Source organism: Branchiostoma belcheri, unplaced genomic scaffold (assembly GCF_001625305.1).
Source record: "Branchiostoma belcheri isolate BF01 breed outbred unplaced genomic scaffold, Haploidv18h27 scaffold1, whole genome shotgun sequence".
NCBI lineage: Eukaryota > Metazoa > Chordata > Leptocardii > Amphioxiformes > Branchiostomatidae > Branchiostoma > Branchiostoma belcheri.
The window spans coordinates 5,280,254-5,300,778 of NW_017802379.1; the positions used below are offsets into that span (position 1 = coordinate 5,280,254).

General features: G+C 42.2%; 1 protein-coding gene across 24 annotated transcripts in view; it reads left to right on the forward strand.

The window, feature by feature from the left end:
- The window catches only part of LOC109464849 (autism susceptibility gene 2 protein-like), a 205,740-nt gene that overhangs the window by 144,290 nt on the left and 40,925 nt on the right, over positions 1-20,525 (forward strand). The window contains exon 1 of one of the 24 annotated variants that reach the window (XM_019762101.1): positions 18,275-18,355. The exons of the other annotated variants lie outside the window; for them this stretch is intronic. Coding sequence (XP_019617660.1) covers positions 18,290-18,355 — 66 coding nt within the window. The 5' untranslated portion in view covers positions 18,275-18,289. Of the gene's footprint in view, positions 1-18,274; positions 18,356-20,525 lie in introns of those variants that run through there. 24 annotated transcript variants of the gene reach the window in all.

The following is a 20,525-nucleotide window of genomic DNA, read 5'->3' on the forward strand; positions in this document are numbered from 1 at the left end:
GTAATTGATGGATTGTGGGAAGAGGAAGGAAGGAGGGGTCAGTGGGGGGTTGGGACCCGCCTGTCACTCAGGGTAAAGTAGGAAACCCTTCTGTCCCATGGTGCATCATTACAAGATACATTGGCGGTAGATTACAGAAGAGAGGTAGGGTGATTTTCCGCAGGATAAAGGTTTAAAATGACAGGGAAGAGTCCGGAGTTGTGCCAAACAAGAAAGAGTCAGACTAACTGCATTGTGATCGTGGGAGATGTTTGCACATGTGGTATGACACGTAGAATGAACAGCAGAACAGAAAATGACAAGTGGGACCTGGTTGGCTTGGTCATGAGTGCAAGTCCAATAGGACTAATTAGGGTTCCCACAACAGTCTTGATGTTGGCAGAGGGCCAGTCTGAAAAGGACAGAACCCTGCAACCTTTTGGTGTGTTAAATTTGTGACTTATGTAGTGCCAGAATCTGAGCATAAATACAAAGATGTAACTTGGGTAATAAAGTCTGCCCGAAACGATTTCCCTTGCATTTGACTCAATGGTTTCACCCTAGATTTGATTGACATGGGGACAGAAGTAATGACATCAAGCATGACTGCCAAAGGGTTAGGGGGTCAGAGGTTACAGGACTGAGACACACAGGTGAGAACTTGGTATGTGGCAAACATGGTGGCAAATTGGGGGTTTTGGATGGTTGACAAAGGTTAGGATACTGCTGTGACTGTGACTCTTGAGATCCCTCTCTGTTGCTACTAAGATTGAATCACTTGCAGCTTTGGAATATTGAAAAAAAAACCTGTTCTGTAGCCATACCATTAGCTTTCATCGAGTAAATTTTTGCCACAACAACCTGCAGTAATCAAGCGGTCATGGCATTTAAAGAGAGGCAGGAAGTTCTGGGTTAGCACACCGTGAAGTTGGAAAATCGCAGGTCTGATAGAGGACAAAAGCTGTAAAGGTCGGCCGCCATATCATGAGCATCAGGAGAGGGGAGATGGAATAGAGCAATAGGATGATGCCATGGTCATGGTCATAATGGTGTAGTTCCCTTGCTGGGCGATCCATGAAAGTACCCTGTTAAACCCATTAAAGCAGGCTGTTAAATCAGACTGATAGGAGGGAGGCCTGCAGGACACGGTGGATTTTACAGCAGCACAACATGACCACAGAGTGGATTATAGCCAGCCAGAGTTCAATGGTGGGTCCAATCAATGTGTTTCATCCCTGGAGCAGTTCCCTGCTATGTGCAGGCCAGAAACTGTTCTTATCAGTGCATTTCACATAGGAAGTCGGAAATTAGACAGGGAAGCAAGCCCTTGCAGATCACCTGCAGTGCAGGTACCGCATGGGTTAAGATAGATGTTTTACAATCTTCTATGTCTTGCTTCTTGGAGAAAGAACTATAGAATAAATGTGACCATTTTTCCATAATCAAGCTGGTCACATTTTTCCCCCTAAAATATAGCAACAAAATGAAGCAATATCATTTTTGTTACATGTTTCATAGCAGAAAAAAATGATCTAATATTTTTTATTTTTATGCATATTGATATGTTGTAAAAAATGCAATTTTTAACGCACAAATGCGTTTGATAGATGGATTTAGTGCAATCACACTACTGAAGAAGCGGCAGAAACTAGCATTTTCTTAGAACCGTGTCCAGTTCTGAGCTCTGCCCTTGAGAAACCATAGGAGACCAGGCATGACATTGAAAAGCTCTAAAGGCCAATTGAGGGCAAGTCCTGAAGGCTAGGTGTGAAATCCCTAATGTCTCGCTTAATTTGAGGGCTGGCAGGTGGAAAAGGATGAATTAGCTACAGTGAGTTGTTGGACTCCCCCTCAGGAAAGGAAGGTTGATTGAGGTTAAGATTTCACAAATGGCATGAAATCTCCACTCTGTGACCTGTAAACTGTAAAATTTGGAACCATTGGTGTCGCTAATCCATAATGACTTCATGATGTGATAAGCAGAAGACGTGTCCTTTCCAAAATGTTAAAGACTGCGCACTCAGCGAGAATGTGCATAACTTTTTTGAGCAATGAAACATGGCCGTAGTCACACAGATTTGGCAAAGTTACCTGGTGAATATGAGAAGTATTTTGTCAGGATGAGCTTGTGACAGTACAGCCATTTATCATTTGGTTTCAGATGTATAAGAACAAGAGGGAAGATGCCTTTTACTCTATTCGGAAAAATGGACGTTTCCATTTCGGTCTGCAAAGATACTCAAAACCTCTCTGATGAAAAATCCCCAGGTCCCCTCTGCTCCCATCATCCTTTCGTCACTTCTCTAAGAGGAACATCTGTAAGTTGTCCTTGGTACATGCCCATTTCAGCTGCCTTTCAACAACACCAGGAAAACATCTTTATGACATCACAAGGGCCAAAGTTCATTGCCAGGAGGGAGAACAGAAAGGCCTTGCTTAGTGTAATCTTTCCTTCATAGCTGCTCTCCTGTGTGACATCCCAATGTTAGAGTCAGGGATTTGGGAGGCCTCCTTGACATCATCGGGTCTTACAGGTTAGCTTTGATCTGGCATGGTAGAAGGGAGAGGCAGACACAATGCCATCATTCTCCAGGGGTTTACCGTAATCTGTGGCGACACACCAAATCACCAAATAAAGTGCAAGCAGGGATGAAATGAGGTTGCCAGGAGTTGGAGAGTCTTAGGGAGGATTTGGGTCTGGACTCATTTCATGGGATCCCAAAGAGGTAAGATCACAATTTTCACAGCTTGTAGAGCTGATTTCAAGAGGAAGGGATTCGGGCTGTAGTTGTTTCCCTGGACTGATAAAGCTGATGATCGCCGCTCATACCTGCAAGGGGTGATTTTATGCGAACAAGGCTTTGGGGCGATCCACAGAGACGATGTAAATCTCCATGGAAAGTGCTTCAGGGGATGAGCGGACGCCGGGGAACGGCTTTGAAAATGGTAAAGGGATTGGAAGGGGAATCATTTCGTGGCATCTTTAAGAACCGAGCTTTGCAAAGCTTGCCCATAATGGCAGTGCTGATGTCAGAAAAGATAGTTTGAGCTCCAGAGTAATGGAGTCAAGAAGTGAAGAGGGATTTTCCAACAGTAATTTCATGTCGGCAGTAAGAACTTGATTTGAGGCCAGTGGAAATGACTGTAGGCTTGATGTCATCAGGCACATTTAGGAATGAATTTGAATCTTTGATAGATGAAGGGATTTTGGCTGAGCTGGACAAATCATGTACCGAGTCATTTATGGTGAACACAAAGGTTTTAGGGAATAAGAAGACGGGGAATCAGCAAGCGATAAGTGGTCTTGATGTAGAACAGGAAATGAAAGAAATAATGCACAGCATCATTCACTGTGTGGGCTTTTCGAGATCTATGTTCAGAAGGCAACAGAGGAGAAGGGCTGGAGAGGCGGTTTCAGACAGAAATTTGTTTTGAACATCTCACGGCTAAACAGGTAATCCATTCGTATGATTCAGTATTCTTATCATACGAAAGTTGTTTGTTTCTGAGCAATGAAGAAAATGTGATAAATCAGTAGGATAGCAAAAAAAATGAGTCAGATAAATGATGTTCAGGATTGAAAAACTGAATAAAAGGAAGGGTCACACTTCATGAACATGAAATATGTAATTTTCACTGCCCTCCTTTGGGATCGGCTGACCTTTTTTCTCCCAAAGCCTGGTGATTTTTCAGGCCTACTGTAGGTATGATATGAATCCCTCTGTAATATTCAAGTACTTAAATGTTATCCCCGGATAAAATTGGACGGCACACCCCAATGTGTATCATCTCACCGCCTAAAGTTCAGCGAACTAGTAGGCATTCAGGTCAGCAGTTGCTGTCAGTGATTGTAGGATTGTAGGATATTTGCCAGTAGTCTCCACATTTTATATCACAAGTACATGTAGATAGTCCTATGTGTTTAGTTTCTGAGAAAAGTCTTTTAGCCCTTGTTTAAGTTGTTACCCAACCGAAAACACCAGGCGAACAGCAGCCATTGTGTTCGCTATATTCTGACATATCACCCAAGTTCTGATCATCCAAATCGCCCTAACCCCCTGGGTTAGGTGGACAGGTCTCCTTAGATAAGGAGAAAATACAATTTTTGATATGCATTATGGGTCCTCTGAGCCAGAGAAGTAGATAAGGCAGGCTGAGTGTTGTTTTTGACCAGATGGGTGACCTTACACCTGAAGGGCATTAATCATCTGTCTGTGGCTCCCAGCATCTGATAAGGTAGCTGACATTTTGACATTCTCTTTGGATTCCCAAGGCTGTGCACATCAACAGCTTAGATAAGGAAATGAAAAGACTTGGAAAGGGCCAGGCTGGATCAGTTGGGCTGGACAGCGCTGTAAATCTGCAGTAGGCTGGGTGGGTAGAGCACATTTATAGTGATCTGGTGATACAAGGAGAGGTAACTGCAGTGTCATCCGGTAGTGTTGTTTCACTGGGACCGTGCAAGACATCAACGGTAGGTGTACATGCACATGTATATTGCATGCGTTAGATTTGTCATTACACATATCTTGAATTCATTATTCTTTTGGCTGAGACCTTTACTCTGTTCATCACAATATGACGGTACCAAATGAGAGCAAACAGTTGAAACATACAGTGTCCGTCTTGAGGTTCTTAATTTTAAGGTAAAGTACATGTAGGTTTTCTTCAACTGTGGTAATAATGTTAGGTAATCAAGCTGGGCTTTAGAGTCAAATTTTGCTTGCCATGTAGTACCAATTTTTCATCTTGGGTTTGTAACAATGAAGTTTAAAAGCATTCTACCTGACCTGAGAAGGTAGAGCTGATGATTTATCAAAGCAGTAACTGCACCATAAAATAGACAGCACTTTTTCTGTAACATCGAGTTTACAGAAGAAGTTATTACTTCGGGCGCACATTAATGCACACTGAGGGAATCCCCTGTATTCCTCATAATCTTCCTAGACCATTGAATGTTATCAAAATTTCACCACAGCTGAAATATCGAAAATGAGATTTCGGCAGATCCATCAAGCGCAGGGCAAAGGACAGTGAGCAGTGGCTCAAGATGCTCATTTCGCCATGATAGGCAGATGAGATGTTGGACCCAGTGGGTAATAAAAGATAATGTAGAATCGCAGTGTGGTAAATGTGTGGATTGCTGGAGGGCAGGTGTGATGCCTTTGTACAGGGGTGAGGTGGAGGTCAGGATTCTCTGATGCTTGAAGTACAGCTTCAACAAACTGGAAAACTCGCCAAGGAGAATGATCTCTTTAAGAAATTTGGTCATAGTGTGAAATGGGTACAGAATATTTTTTTGATTTACCTGTTTTTATTTTGTCATGATCTTGGGTCAATAAATCTATATTATGGTATAACAAGGAGAATACGTCACCATGAGAAATAGATACAAGATATTTTTGGATTCATCTTCTTTTATCATGATGACTTTTGGCTCTACATTTTGGTTTAAAATTTTAATGTTCAGTTCAGTCATTGCATCATTTTAAATTGTCCATGAAAAAATATAAAAGGATAAAAATGCATTTGTGGCAGAAAGTGAACTTCAGTTTCTGTGAAAGCAAGCCGCTGATGCGAAAAATGAGATTGTTGGAGGGAGCAAAGATGAGAACTTCTCTATCTCCATGGGTGATAACTTTGCCACAAAATTGCAAACATATCCAAATCCCCTCCCTGTAAACCCCGGTCTCACTTTATCATCCGTGGGCAAAGGTCAGTAGGAGATGGTTTGAGGAGTTGAAAGGTGGAGATAAACCCGGATATTGCAGTAGTCCTGATGGACAGGCTGAGACCTCTCTGTACTGAAGGGTTTTGACACATGTAAAGCTGGGTTCCACCTGATAAGAAACTGATTCCCCCTGGGGCCCATTTCCCTACTGCAGAGATAACCTGGTCCTGATGGGATCATGGGGCGGCTTCTTCCCAGGGTGAGAGATTTGACCCTTCCAAAGTTCCTGCAGATGAAACTTTTGAACAAATAGAGGATTGGCATGGCAGTGGAGCAGTCCATGAATGGTTTACAGTGTTTTAAACAGTATTTTAAGCATGTCCTGGTGGTGGCTGGAGCATATTTAATGATTTAATTAATGGACATTTTGATAACTTAATATTGTAATATATTCAGGAAAGATGGACTATAACATAGATGGAAAGTCCAATCCAGATATATTTCAAGTACATGCAAAAATGAAACATTAACAAAATCACAATGTCATACACGTGTATCAACCGATTCAACATGGCCGCTTCACTCTCAAATCGCGACAAACAGTGATGTCTTTGCTAGATCAGCAAGCACGGTGCCAGACAGACAGTTTGTTTCTGTTCCAAATGGAGACGATGATGGGTACTTGATTGGATGTGTCCCCTGAGCTGGCCTGGAACATCACAATCTACCTGTGGATGATGACTTTTGATTCAGATGACTGCACCTGATACTCTGGGACTCCGCCGTAAAGGCTCCATGGCCACCTACATTGTAGGTGCCCTAAAGTTAGCATGATGAAAGACACACCACTGCCCTGTGTCGTCCTGGGCTTTTGCCCGCTGATTAGATCAGCAAAAAGGCTCCGGCAGGTGGGCGTAGCAGGCCTCTGGTGCCCAAGAGAGTTTACCAAGTATTAAAAGAGTCACAAAGTCACTGTGTGGGCTACCTTATCATTGTCAATTGCTCCCATATGTCAACTCTTAGTGCTGAGGCGTCAGGGCAGATAAAAGTGAACTGCTCTCCTGTGCCTCTGTACTGCTGATTTGATCAGTGCTAAGGACCTGATGGGAGGCCGTAAAGCAGTTGTCTCGCTCTGGAGAGGTTAGTATGGATTGGAAGAGGCATTAAGTACAAAGTGGTAAGTTTTTTACTGCTAAGTATTAGACTTGAAGGTTGTTAAATTTGGTGTATTTAAGAGAAGTCTGATGATTTAGATGATGAGATATGGGAGGATACTTCACAGGGTGTGACAGGTGGCGAGAGAGGTTTAATTGTGACAGTGAGACGGCGGCAAGGATGCTCCTGGTGTGATATCTGCCCGGGTCATTGTTGAACTTGAAGTTGATTGATGGTACATGTACATTGCTGCCTTCTGCCCTTCAGGGGATAAAGTCATTACTCTTCAAAAGAACTCAAATGCTTTCAAAGTATCTGAAATTGTTATATGATATCAACAGAAGATTTATTCTTCCTCTTTTTAATGTCTGAATTTGTGGGCTTTGTCTAGACGAATCAATGTCTTTCTTATTATTAATCTCAACATTGCAGAATAGTCGCAACGTTTCCCGAAGACGTAAAAGGCCACTCATTGAAAACTAACTGCATTTGTTAATGGTGTCGTTGGGATGTGTATGATTATATCGCCTTGATTGTATTACATTTAGTGCCCTCGGCGGGACCCAGGATGTAATCTTCGTCCAGTAATTCTCTTTGTAAGTGTCCCAGTGATCCTGATGTCGAGAAGTCAGCAGATGAGATGACATCAGCCAGGGTTTGGTGACTACACCGGGTCACAGGGATCTGATTAGATCAGCTGAGAAGTTATGACAGGGAATGCCTGTAACAGGGTCTGACGTTTCCGAATATTTATGAGACATGCTGTAGTGAGTTCTTAGATAATAGCAGTTTGTTTGAAAAGATTCATATTTACCGCAAAAATATCTTGCATGAGAGGTAATATTAATATTAAAGTGTCAAGTTTTTAGTGACACGGTAAGTTTCTTTGTAGCTTGATATGATGTCAGTGTGAACATCACTAATTTTACTCTGACAAGGGCTTACTTTAATGCCAACAGGGTGATGACATATCTGCCAGAAGGGCATTGTGGGTGAAGAAACATATCAGCATTACATGTAGTCATGAATGTGTTAATTATTCATGCAAGTGCTTGTACAGATGCCCAAGACCTATAGAAGGCACCTTTAAGTTACAACCCAAATATCAGCACCTTGGACAGATACCTTCCAGAACAGAAGTTATAAGAAACCCAATCAGAAATATACAATGTCCATGCAAACAGTTTCATTGGTGATATTCTTTGAACTACAGTGTTCATTGTCAATCATTCAACTTTTGACCTTCAAACTGGGCACACTAGCTGGTCTTGGATACTCCATTGATGTTAATTCAGTATGCATGAAAATGCTTTCGAGGAAACTTTTTGCTGAAGATCCTTCAATAAACTTTTATGTGACTGATATGGCTTGTAATGGCGACAACAGTTGGCTAGATGGTGATGATTACTTCAGTTCTGATGTGGGTTTGGAGATCAGTCCTTTGTACAAAAGTATAACAATGGGACAATTTTACATCCCAGCAGGACTTTGCACCCATAGTAAAATAGGCAGGAGAAGGCAGATAGGCCTCCACAGAGACACAGTATAAAGTACAAGGATAATTACTTTTGTGCATAAAAGGTACAACTAAGAGCTTTTCTCAGCAAACGCACCAGGTAACATCGTAAAAGCAGAATATTTAGGCCAAAAGGTCAGCATGCAAGCTTTCATGATTGTCTGTCGGGAAGAAAATCCCAGCTGTAACTGCCTGGAAATGTCAAAAGATTAAATAAAGGAAATAGGAATTGAGTATCGCTGCCCCAATGGAAAAAGGAGCAGACTTCTAATAATGATTACTTCTGTGCTGGGGAGCTACAAATAAACCATTCAGTCCCTCTGCTGGGAGTAAGATGAGAAATGGTGTAATGGTATGGTCAGGAAGATAGGAAATAAAAACGCTTTAACCAAACTGGTTCCAGTGAGAGTAACCAAGAGAGAAGTGGTGATTACCTTGGTGTATTGGGGCATTCTTTTCAACTGTCTGAAGTACATTAAGTAGTTCAACTTCCAACCTGTCCTTGAGAAGTGTTGATATTGATAGTGTCATAGTTCCAGTACTTTTAGTACAAGTAGTAGTAAATTGTGACTATGCAATTTCTAAATCAGATACTAGTACATATCAACAGCTTGTATGTTACAGCAAGGTATTCAGTTGCTTTTGACACATAATTATACAACAAGGTACAACATGTATTTAAAAGTGGCTATCTTAATTTTATGCATAACAATCAAGTTTTATGTACCTCTTAAAGTAAAAGCTGACGATACATCCCTAATTGTAATAAGGACTAGTTCTGCTGTTCCACATATCTCAATCCACAAGGGGGGAAAAAACGTCCAATAACCATGGCCAAGTAATTAAAGATGGGCAGTGATAAGGGATGAGCTGGAGAGGGATTACCCGGAGCCTGGGAGAGGCAGGAGGGAGGAGGATGGAGAACTGATAAGATTCATCCATCAGCTTTAGGGCATCTAAGCTTGGGTGGCTTTCTGTAAGAGAGGATTTATTTTTTTAGATAAGATGGGCTAGTATTTCCTGTCTTTCAAAATGAGGATCCAGTAAATAACTCTAATTAGGAAAGTTGTATGTAGTTTACTGACTGATGATCAGGTCTTTGCATAAATAAGCTTAGTCAGGAAAGAAAAATATGACATTTTTGTTCTGGAGATATTCATAAAGTTAATCAGGATTTCTGTGTGATTTGGGCAGTTAATGAGAAACTATCCAAAGGTATCAGTCATTGCCATGCATCCTAAAGTTTGTCCATTATCAAGTTTTTTATAGCTTTTAGTATTTCATTTTCTCTGCACAGTTTCCTCAAATTTTCTGTCGTGTATACTTGGTGCAGAATGGCATCCAACAACACACGTACAATACACTGTTGATATAGATGGGTCACTTTGGTAATGAAACTTTCCCAGCGCTGGGCTATTGCCTGTGGCCTTAATCTGTATGAAGCTTGTAGGCAATGGCCTCTAGAGAATACTGCTGGCAGCTCTCCCTAATCTTTTCCAATCATCTCTGCACTTTCATTTCTTTCCAGCAAATCCTGTTTAGCCAAGGAGAAGAGGCCAGGTCCCAACTGAGTCTGCAAAGGCCAGTAACACCCCTGAGCTCACTTAATGTCAATAAAGTAGAAGCCCTGTTCCTAATAATCCACTGCTTGATGTGAAACTTGGGCAAGGCTCATGGAGGAAAGATTCTTGGAGGTCAGCTTAATCTGCCGCAATCATATTGCTATGAACAGAATCTGATGTTGTGCAGTCCACTCTCGTATGCATATTTATGTATTGAAGTGTGTAATCCTTTCTTCTCATCTTAGCAATTATCTGGGTCTTACACAGCATCTTGGAAACAAAACTATGAAGGTGTGACTTTGCAATGGGCCCATGGCACTTGAGAATTCACTAGGTATGGATCACCGTGATCTTGCTAGTACATTTTTCCAATTTCTCCGTTATTGGCAAGCACACTTGTAATGCAAGAGGAAGTGTATCAATCAAGATTGTCGATAGAAGATAAGCATGGCTCGGCCTAACTACCCATTCAAGCCCACTGGCAGTGTAAAAATAGACAGGTGGTCCAACCCCTTTCCATTCAGGTGGACCCTCCAAGAAAGTTGCACCTGATTATGATCTGGGAGTTGTTAAAGGTTCTGCCTGAAACACTCTGTTGCCTTGGAAATCAGCCCAGAACTTATCCCGGTAAAAGTGAGTAATTCTGCGGTGGTTGTGCAGTGGTAGGAGGTGTGAAATCTGATGGTTTGTAATCTGTGTCCATTATCTGGCTGCTCAGTACTGTAACCCTAAGATAAGACTTGATTGCTACTGGGGTTAGAGGGCTCTCGCCAGGAGAAGTAATCTGGATGGTGATCCTACTGGGGATTACCATGGCCATGGGGGGAATGCTGCAGAACATGGGCCAAATGGAAGGCGAGGGCCTTCCTGCAGTACCTGGGAATATCAACAGGCTGTCAGCATCAAACAGTTACACCAACACCAGGAGGGTGGAAAATTAGAACTAATTGCAGAGTGGCTGTTTGATGAATATTTTAAGACACAATTATATAACGTAGATGACTAAAACCTTTGTGTGCATTTTGGAAGCTGAACTTGATGTTGAGCATATGGTCAGACAACCTTGATCTTCCAAACAACGTTGCTGCTAGTTTCCATATCATGCTGTGATCAATTCTAACTTGCATGCACAGTTGTTCTCTGATTTACTGCAGTGATGAGAATAAACCTGTCAAAGTGACAGATGCAGGACATTTAAAGCGTTGGCGGTGGTAAATCCACATAAGCCGGTATACGCTGTGTTTGGTGATTGTTAGTTTGAGTTATCAGTGCAAGTCTTCTTGGAGGGAAAGCTTTGATTGATAAAGGTAAGACACTGGAGTATTCCGTAGATGAGGCCAGAGCAATAAGAGCTTCAACTCTTTAAATCTGGTTTGCCTGGGAGGGACAGAGTGATGGATGGAGGGTGGTTTTGCGGTAGATGAATAGCAGAGATGTTCCTGGTCATCAGTCTCCCCACGATGGTATCTGTGCTTCCCTGGGGCTGGACTTGATGGATCGGTGAAGTTTGGAGCCTGATCTGGAACACCACAGCTATCGTAAGTGTCTGTATCGACAAAATCGGGAACAATAAATCGCCACACCTCCCGGGAAGTCCTCAGCTAAGTGGTAGAGGCTTAGTTCTCTATTCTCTGCGATCTTGTCTCAGGTCTCGAAAGAGCAGCAGTAAGACTTCTCCTGGGTATCCACTTTTACTGTCGTAGACTTTAAGTCCAGCACATTGCTATAAGGGTTATGCAATGTACATGACAACCCAAACTGGCTATCAAAACCACACAGACGTTGATGTTTAGTATCAGGTGTGACATGTCTGTGGCTGATGGGTTAAGTTATTTCAATGTTACAGACAGAATACCAGTGCACAGAATGCATAATGTTTATCGTGAAGAACTCAAATACTCCCTTTTGTAGATACGGTGTACCTCTTCCCCTGCTTTATCACACCAGTTTATATCAAGATCTAGCATGACAATCTGTTTCCATCAGGAATCCCTGTTGAGATCTTCAGATGAAGTTACACTGATAGGAAGTTTAAACATTGTCAAAGTTTGGTAGACAGATAGGATACACTTGTAACGCATTGCGTGACAAGTACAGCATGACAGATCACTTGTGTTCTGATGCTGCTCATGAGTAAAATCCTGCCAAGCTTCCGTAGTCTCTGTCGTGATCAATCTGGATACAATATAAGACCTGAAGGTTTTCCTTAATGACTAGGGAAGGCTGAGGCTGCCTGGAGGAGTCATTTCCACTCTTAAAAGAAACTACTTTTGACTTTGTTGAAGCCCGATTTGTCTAATCACTACCAAGAGAAGCTGACAAGTGAGACATACGAAAGTGTAGGAAAGTAGCTATGACATAAATTCATAGGATTTTGGTTTTGAAATAAAAGGGGAACAGACTTTGAACAGTTTTTGTTAACTCTGAAGAGACTACATAATCTCTGGACTATCAAGCAACATTGTAACTTGTAGAATCGTTGGCATACCAGAGGTCTGGCAGTTTAGATTCTCTAATGCTTGAAGTTCCATGTGGGAGTTTATGACAAATGACAGCCAGTTACCAAATTAACGGGGGACTGTCAGAGCCAAATGAGAGGATTAAGTCACTCCTTAAAGGATTTCACACTGCGCCTTGAAGAACTGATGAGAAGTAGAAAGCAGCCACCCAAGTCTGCAGTATATCTTGATCTTAAAGATTTTCTTGTCTCCAAGGAGATACAAACTCGCTGTTTGGTCCAATAAAGTATGCTATAGGGCTTATCAGGGGATAGAACATAATGTAATGGGGATCCCTGTGTCTAGACAGAATGGTGAGGTCAGGCAAGGTGAGTTATCATCCAATTTGATAGATCTGTCAAGTTTTACCAACTATTCCAGGAACTGCCACATACCATTTTCTGAGTAATTTGTGCCAAGCTCTTTCTGTTGAGCTTGCAGGGAGCAATACCTCCCAAATGAGGAAATCTGGCTCTGTGATTTCTTTGGGGAATCCAGTGAAAAATGGCTGCAATTCATCTTTTCTGTTGCCTTGGAAGGCATGACTGTATTGGTTCCCCCAGGCAACTAATACTGTTTAGCGCAACTTTATGAAATAATGAGAGTAAACTGCTTCCATCCGTTTTAAGCCTCCCCGAAGGTTGTGGAGGTAACTGCTTATCGTATGCTGCAATGCGAGTGATTTCTTTAGGGAGTTACTACTTGAGTGGTTCTCATTCTCTTGCCCCCCCCTCCCCCAAGGTGGTAAGCTAAGTTGATCAGGCAAGTGTATTGAGAGGTGATCTGTTACAGTCAGAGCAATGAGCTTCAGGTACCTGTTCAAGTGCAAACAGAATCTGCCATGGTGTATTGAGAATTGGGTGTCTTGGGGAATGCAGTAGCGTACTGGTGTACTAATACCTTCACTTTCTTGTGATGGTGCACTGCATGGCTCTAAATTGAACCCTAGCGTCATGAGATTCCAACTTGACATTCTTGTAAACAAACTCTCCTTTTTTTTCAGTCATGGGATATTGCTGCCACTATAGAGTCAGACCATTTATCTCTTATAAGAAAAAAAGACATTTTTCCTGTGTTAATAATGCATAGATCTGACATTTTCTCGAGTCGCCATTCTTTGGTACACCGTTTGCAATCAACAGGCTTTGAAAGTTAGGTACAAATTTTGTGAAACTTTGTAAGAACTTCCTTCCTGGTAGGCTATGTACCTTCCTGGAAGGCTATGTACCTTGTACAGTACCTTGTTTCTACTGTTAGAAGGCGTTTCACGTACGTCTCCCCTTCGGCACATCGCTAACTTCTGTGAAGAGCCTGGACTCCTCCTTGGGGAGCCTGATGAGAAATGAAGTACTATTTCCTGTATCAATACATTTTACACTAACTAGGTCCTTGAGGAAGCTGAATCATGGGAAGCAATATCCCACTATTAGTTTTACTCCTCCACAGTTCTCCCAGTACAAACTCTCCTGATTTCTTCTGGGAATTGGTGAAGAATGGCCATCATTTGTCTTCCCCTTCCCCTGCTTCTGTTGCCCAAACCAGCTCTTGGAGTCGCTCAGCAATATCCACTTTAACCACCCGCCATAAAAAGTGTATCCAGTGATTAGGTTTAAAAAATCTCCATAAGGCCAAGGCCCCAATGCCAAGGGCAGTAAAGTACAGAATGGATTCATCTTTAAAAGTGATTTCCTGTGGGGTTTGCAGAATGGTGTTGTGTCTAGTTCAGACATGATAAAACGGGGTTCTATCTGTGTAATGTAAGACAGCGCAGTAGCAGAATTGTTTTGGACAGATGGGCGCATGTAGTTCAGGAAAATAATGAGGACAAGGATAAAGGAGCAAGGATTTAGGCTGTCCCTTGACTACTTTAAAACATTTGAAGTCTTTTTCAATGTGTAATTTGTCATTGTTTCTGAATACTGAGTGTTGTTCCTATTTCCTGAAGAAAGGACAGTCTCCGCCATAACTCGTCTACGCTAGAAACTCAGGATGACAGACGAATAAAGTTGCTGGGCTAATGGAGAAAATTGTCGGCCTGAGCATGGAATGGTGGCCTGGGATTGCTAGTAGGGATCTCCATGATTTATGTGTGTAGTTTAGCATGGAGATGTTGATGTTGATTGCCACAGTGGAGAAGGGCCTTGAGACCTGATGATGAATGTTGGGTATTAAGTGAGAGGGGTTGTAAGGATTGGCCTGCACCCAAAAAGAGCCCAGTATTACTAATGGTACATTTGGGAGGCTCCAAAGGGATTGGATGGTAAGCCCAGGTAAGGGTATGCTTCCCTTGGTTGTGACAGAGGTACTGGGTAGGAATGGAAGTACAAAGAAAGGTCAGCCCAGAGTTCTGGGAAGTGGTCGCCCAGAATGTTTCAGAGCTTGCTCGCAGATGGCTGAGATGTCGGCAGGCAGACAGGGTTAGTAGATGTGACTGTTCAGGCAGGGATGTCTTTCACTGCTGTGAGACAAATGAATGGAGGGTGAGATGGGGCTTCAGACTCCTGGTTGTAATTGTAGTATTGTGTGTAATAGTGAGGGTGTAATAGTGAGGAAATAGAGAAACTTGTATACTGTTACACTTCTTAACATTTTCTTGTGTTACCTTCTTTGCCTTGGTGAGTTTTTTTTCACCTAAAGTGGCAAATTACAAAGTAGATATAGACTTGAAAGTAAGATTTTCTGAATTCTGTAAGAAATGAGAAATGGAGGCCAGACAGTTATAGTATTTGCCAAATACAGGTACCCAGCATCTTCCCAATGGACATGAAATACATGTATGTAAGGGTCTATCTGCCATTGTCCTTACTTCATTTGCACAGTTTATGAATCCATTAAGAGAAAAATAACAATCATCGACTCATGTAGAAAATAAAAATCACAACAGCTTTTGAACTGAAGAATTGATAAAGAAAACCTTTAGCAACCCTTTCTTGTACCACAGCATGAAGAGCCATGCTTGATGTATGACTGCATTTTTTCAGCTTTATCGGACTTGAGATCTCCCTAAGAAAGATACATGGAATCATGTGATCTTTCCTGATAGCCAGGGGCCCTGTGCTTACATAATGGATATGGGAGTGCACCTTATCTGATGGGCTATCAGATGTAGTTATGTTGTAGGGGGTGATTGTGGGACTACAGGGACTTTCCTAAAAGCCCAGTGCTCCAGGCAGCAGAAGCAGCCGATCAATCCTCAGATTCCTTCAAGATGAACACAAAGATCTTCTAATGAATCTTCCCAGTTCAAAGAAAGGAAATAAGACAGTTTTAGTCTGCACTTTTCCTTGTGGATAAAACATATTCCGGTCGATAATATTTGAACTGCAGCGGGGAGTAACTAGTTGAAGGCAAAGTGGCTTTTTTGCGCTGTGCTGCAGATTGTCTCAGGAAATCCTGTTGAAGTCGACTCATGTTGATGTAATCTCTCTGAGTGCTTACCAAGCCTCAAGGTTATGGGCAGAAATCCCAGTGATGTCTCTGGGATTAAATTCACTGCCATGGTGAAGCGCTTTCCTAAGGAATCCTGCGTGGGCTCGGTATAATGTCTCATCAGAAGGCAACACGTTTTTAAGCCACCTCCGCTGCGGTCTCACATCTCCAGCCAGCGCCCTGAGGCAGGGCTTGTCTGATTGATGCCCACAGACCCCTGTGTTGATCGTTCTTCCCATTTGCTGCTGTTTCCTAATTCTTGCATGGATCTGCTGGAGCAGTCAGGGCAGGGGTCAAGCTGTTAGCGGGGATGAAATGCACGTATTGATGACAGCGGTAATCCCTCTGCCACATCAGAGCTACCTGAGGATTCCAACTTTTGCGGTAGTGATCCTTCAGTTCAGCCCTGTGCACTCACAGCCTGCGGTTTCCAGGCCACACATCATGGCAAAAAGAAAGACATTCACTTGCAGTGTCTCACACAAAGAATAACTACTGTTAACAGATACCCTGGTTTACCTCAGAATTTTGAACTTGCCTTGAGGTCATCCTACTGACCACATTCTGTGTTGGTCATAGAAATATTTTGTCTGCATTGCAAGACATGTAGAACTAGTTCTTTGTTGGCCCATTTGATGTCTCAGATGATATAAATCATATTCAATATTAGGTTCATGTTCATAAATTTAATTTTTAATACTCTAGGAAAAGAATTGGTGAAGTAGTATCCCCACAGAATAATGAGGGTTAGGCATCATCAATGAAACATGATCAGTGAGGGAAGAAGTTTGGAAAAGCCATCAGGGGGTATATATGGGATGGGTGTTGTGATGAAGCTCGATCGGACATGTGGGGGTTTGCAGAAATTACCGGGATTAGGGCAGAAGGCTTAGCTGGATGACAGTGAGGAAATTAGTGGAATGGGATGAATGTTTGGGGTGATATAGCTGGGCAGATAAATGGGCGACTAGATAAGGGATGGGGGATGCGAATGGGGGGAGGTATGTAATGAGGTCAGCAGGCCAGAGGATTATCGGTTTTCCTAGAAGCTGTGAAAGCAATTAGTCAAAATTCTTTTGAAAAAAAAGATCATTTTGTGAAAGCATTATGTACTTGAGGGGTGAGGAAGTTTTAAACAAAAATCTCTATCAAGGATGCTACAAATCTTTCTTGTTAGGTCTGTTGGGGCAGTAGAGGTCAAGATTGTAATTAAAATACCTCCTCCATATTTCTATGTTGAAGTTTACATACCTGTTCCCCGGCCCCTACGCACCAAGAGGATATATTTGTTGATTGCTTGCAGTCTTGCCCCACTTTTTCATTCTGAAAAAGCGCTTACCTGGAATAGAGTGATCAATCAGTTCTGCTACATTGAGATTCAAATCCATTAGAACAAGCTGGAACTGTCCCCAGAATAAGGGTCATTGACTAAGAAACATAACTTCAGCAATTTCCGAGCTGGTCACTAAGCAACCCAAAGATTACCCTTTCCCAAGTGCCAGTCTGCCTCCCCTTATTGCTTTGTTTATGGGTATAATGGACTCCCTGATCACAGGGTAAGCCAAGAGTCCATTATGATGGTGATTATCACTCATTTCCCTGGGTTTGTTTGTGTAAGCTGGGCTCATTACAGGCATACAACTGATCTTATCACTGCTGGTGTTTGTCTGGGGAGGTGGCTATAGGGTGATAATCTCTAGGGGAGGAGATGGTTATCTATTAGTAGCTCATTATCATCAGAATTAACATGATGGCTCTAATCACTGTTTGCATACAAAGAGAGGAAGCCATGCTGGCCAATCCAGGCTCTTAGCTGATTTTTGCATAAGGCCTTTGTGTCTTGCTGTGAAGTGCAGTCAAGCAGCGTTTGAGAGTTGGAACAGACACAATCACAGTAGCAGAGGTAGTAGAGTTGTGGTTTCTTGCTTGATTGTGCCTGTAAAGATTGTATCGGTTGTAACAGTTGTAAATTTTACTACAGGATTATCACACCTGTTCAGTGTGTGGGTGTGTATTGTAATTCTGTTATCTGGTGTGCAGACGATATGCCTAAGGAAGGATGTTCAGGTTTATGCATGTTTGTGTCTGCTGAGGATTTCATGGTACTGGATTTTAGTTACTAGTTCATTCCCTCATCTCTACATGATTGCTGGACATGAACAGGGTTTCTTACAACATCTGTGACGACTGGATGTTGGATTGAAAAGGTACACAAACTGGCCATTTCTGAACCGGACTGGAGTGTGTATTGTGCTGTGAAAAAGCTGCATTGTCTGAAGCCATTATCCGATGTGGACTATTGTTTACCGTAAGACATCCTTGAGGAGGTGTTGAAACCAGTAGCAAAGTCATTTCCTGCCGGAATCTGCATGGAAAAAGGTAAGACTCTTTGCCTTGACTTGAAATTTGTTTGGAAATGACACCAGCCCTCTGGCAGTGTTGGTACAGAACATACAAACTCCCCTCCCATTTTTCTTGGATGTGTATTTTGGTGGGAGTGTGCAGCCTGCTTGTAATAACACACTGCAGAGGAAGCCCAGGTTTGGTATGAAACAACTGTTGGTTTTGGTGGAAATTGAATTTTGATTTACGACTTAGACTATGTACATACCTGCCTTTCTATGTCAAAGCCAGTGTTGCAATATGTGGGTTTTGCTTGGTCTGTGTTTAGTTTAGGAATAAAGAATGGTGTCTTGAGGGGAGAGAAAAACAAAGAACTCCAGACAGAACCAGAGCTGTTGATTTATCTTTGTCTTGCTGGCTAAATAACCCTGGATCAACATGACATTTCCTGTATGTGTATGTGACTGTTAGAATCCTAACCCCAGTGCACCACACTCATTTTGAAAGATCTATACTCACAGTCAAAGCTAGCATTCTAAGAAATGGTGCTCCTGTAGTTGAAAATGGTTATGGAAGACATGGAATGTTTTAGCATAGAACTAGTGCAAGAAATACATGGAAACTCATCTGTCAGGTTGTAGCTATGGCTATTAAACTTTTTTGGTAGCCAGAATTTGCCCCCAAGATAGCCGTTGTCAAAGTAAAAGGTAAGCTTAGCAAAGTGACAGGGTACAATATATGGACATGTCTCAGCCACAACAAACAACCTTGCCCTTGAAAACTATCCATTCCTGCCCCCTAGACATTTTAGAGAACCTCTTTACCGTGATATGAAAACAAAAGTGGTTGATGACATGCGACTGTTTTGTTTAGACCAGCAGCAGGGCACAGAGGGTGTACAGTGCAGTAGGTGTGTAAAGCCAGGTTTCCAACAGTGTTTGAACAAGAATCAGGGCAGGATTATCTGAAGGAGCCTTTCTAACTCTGTGTGGACATGATCCCCTGGATTGGTCGCCACGCCCTTTGTGTTTTACTAAAAGTCGTGACACATACGAAAGTTCAACACATTCTTCAAATAGTATAGATTTGCAGTTACAACAATATTTCTTCTTTTTATGTGTCATGGATTATTTTGTATGTTCTAAATTAGGGTTAATGGACAATTCTGTTGTGATATACAGTAGGAAAGCATAGTGTACATGACTGAGAGTTTAAAAACCACAAATCCGTTAGGATAAAGTAGAAGAAAAAGAGCGAGGTAGGGCGGCCAAGTTGTTTTATGCTGCGTTTTTGACTTGACACAAAACACTGCCTGAGTCCTGACCCTTGGTAAAAGGTGATCACTTGAGAACGTTGTTCTTAGGTTTACCAACCAAGCGACATGTTATCAGTGCTTTGCATTAGTACATGCAGAATGTAAATATTTACAAGTATTGCTGACATATCTGGGCTCAGTACTCAATGGGTTGATCAACAGTGAATGGTGCTTTTCATCGGCTACAGGAGCATGCCGCAGTGCCGCTTACCTGCCAGAAAACAAAACCTGTTGAAAGAAGTGCTTTAGAAAGTCTCGAGGGTTACAAAGGCATCTGTTGACAGGACAGATTACATGCAGGTTTACCTACCTGGGACAGAGTGGTGTCCTACTAAATTTCCGTCCCCCACAAATTCCTGTCCGAAATGTGTCTTGGTATCAGCTTTGTTTCAGCGTAATTCATGCAGAGATTATGGCAATATTGCACACACGTTTGGCCCAGACATGTGCTTGTATTGCTTGTATTGATGTGACAGAAGCACTACAACAAAATTGACAAAACTCTCAGTTGGCAGTTGTCATACACAGTATAAAGCCATGTGTATCAGGAAAATCCTGGAGAAAAGGGTTTATGGCATTTATACAATACTGTCCTGAAACCCTATGTTCCATTGGGAATGCCCTAGGGATTAGCAGCTGTGTAGGTTTTGGTTAATTGAACAATAATAACAGGGAATTGTTGGGGTATTGTTGGCCCAACAGTCGGTAATGGTTGAGTGAGAACTTGTCAGGCACCTCAATTAGGAGCCATGCCTGACTGAAAAGCTGCACCTGCCTGTGGTGTCTGGGCACGAGTTGGTGGGACATTTCACTAGACCTGCTTTGGGGGCATTTTCAGGTACTTTGTGTCCTTTCTGCTTGGTGTACAACCTGTGTAGAGCTGTGAAGATGGTGGTAACTCTTAGTAGGGTTACCGAATCAAGTGAGGTTGTTTTTACAGTAGAAATGGTGGGGAATGAACACTGAACCACCCATCAAGCACTTATAGATTTCCTAGTCCTTCAGGTCTTCATACAGTGTGCATTTTGTCACAGTGTACCTGCGCATACTTTTGGTC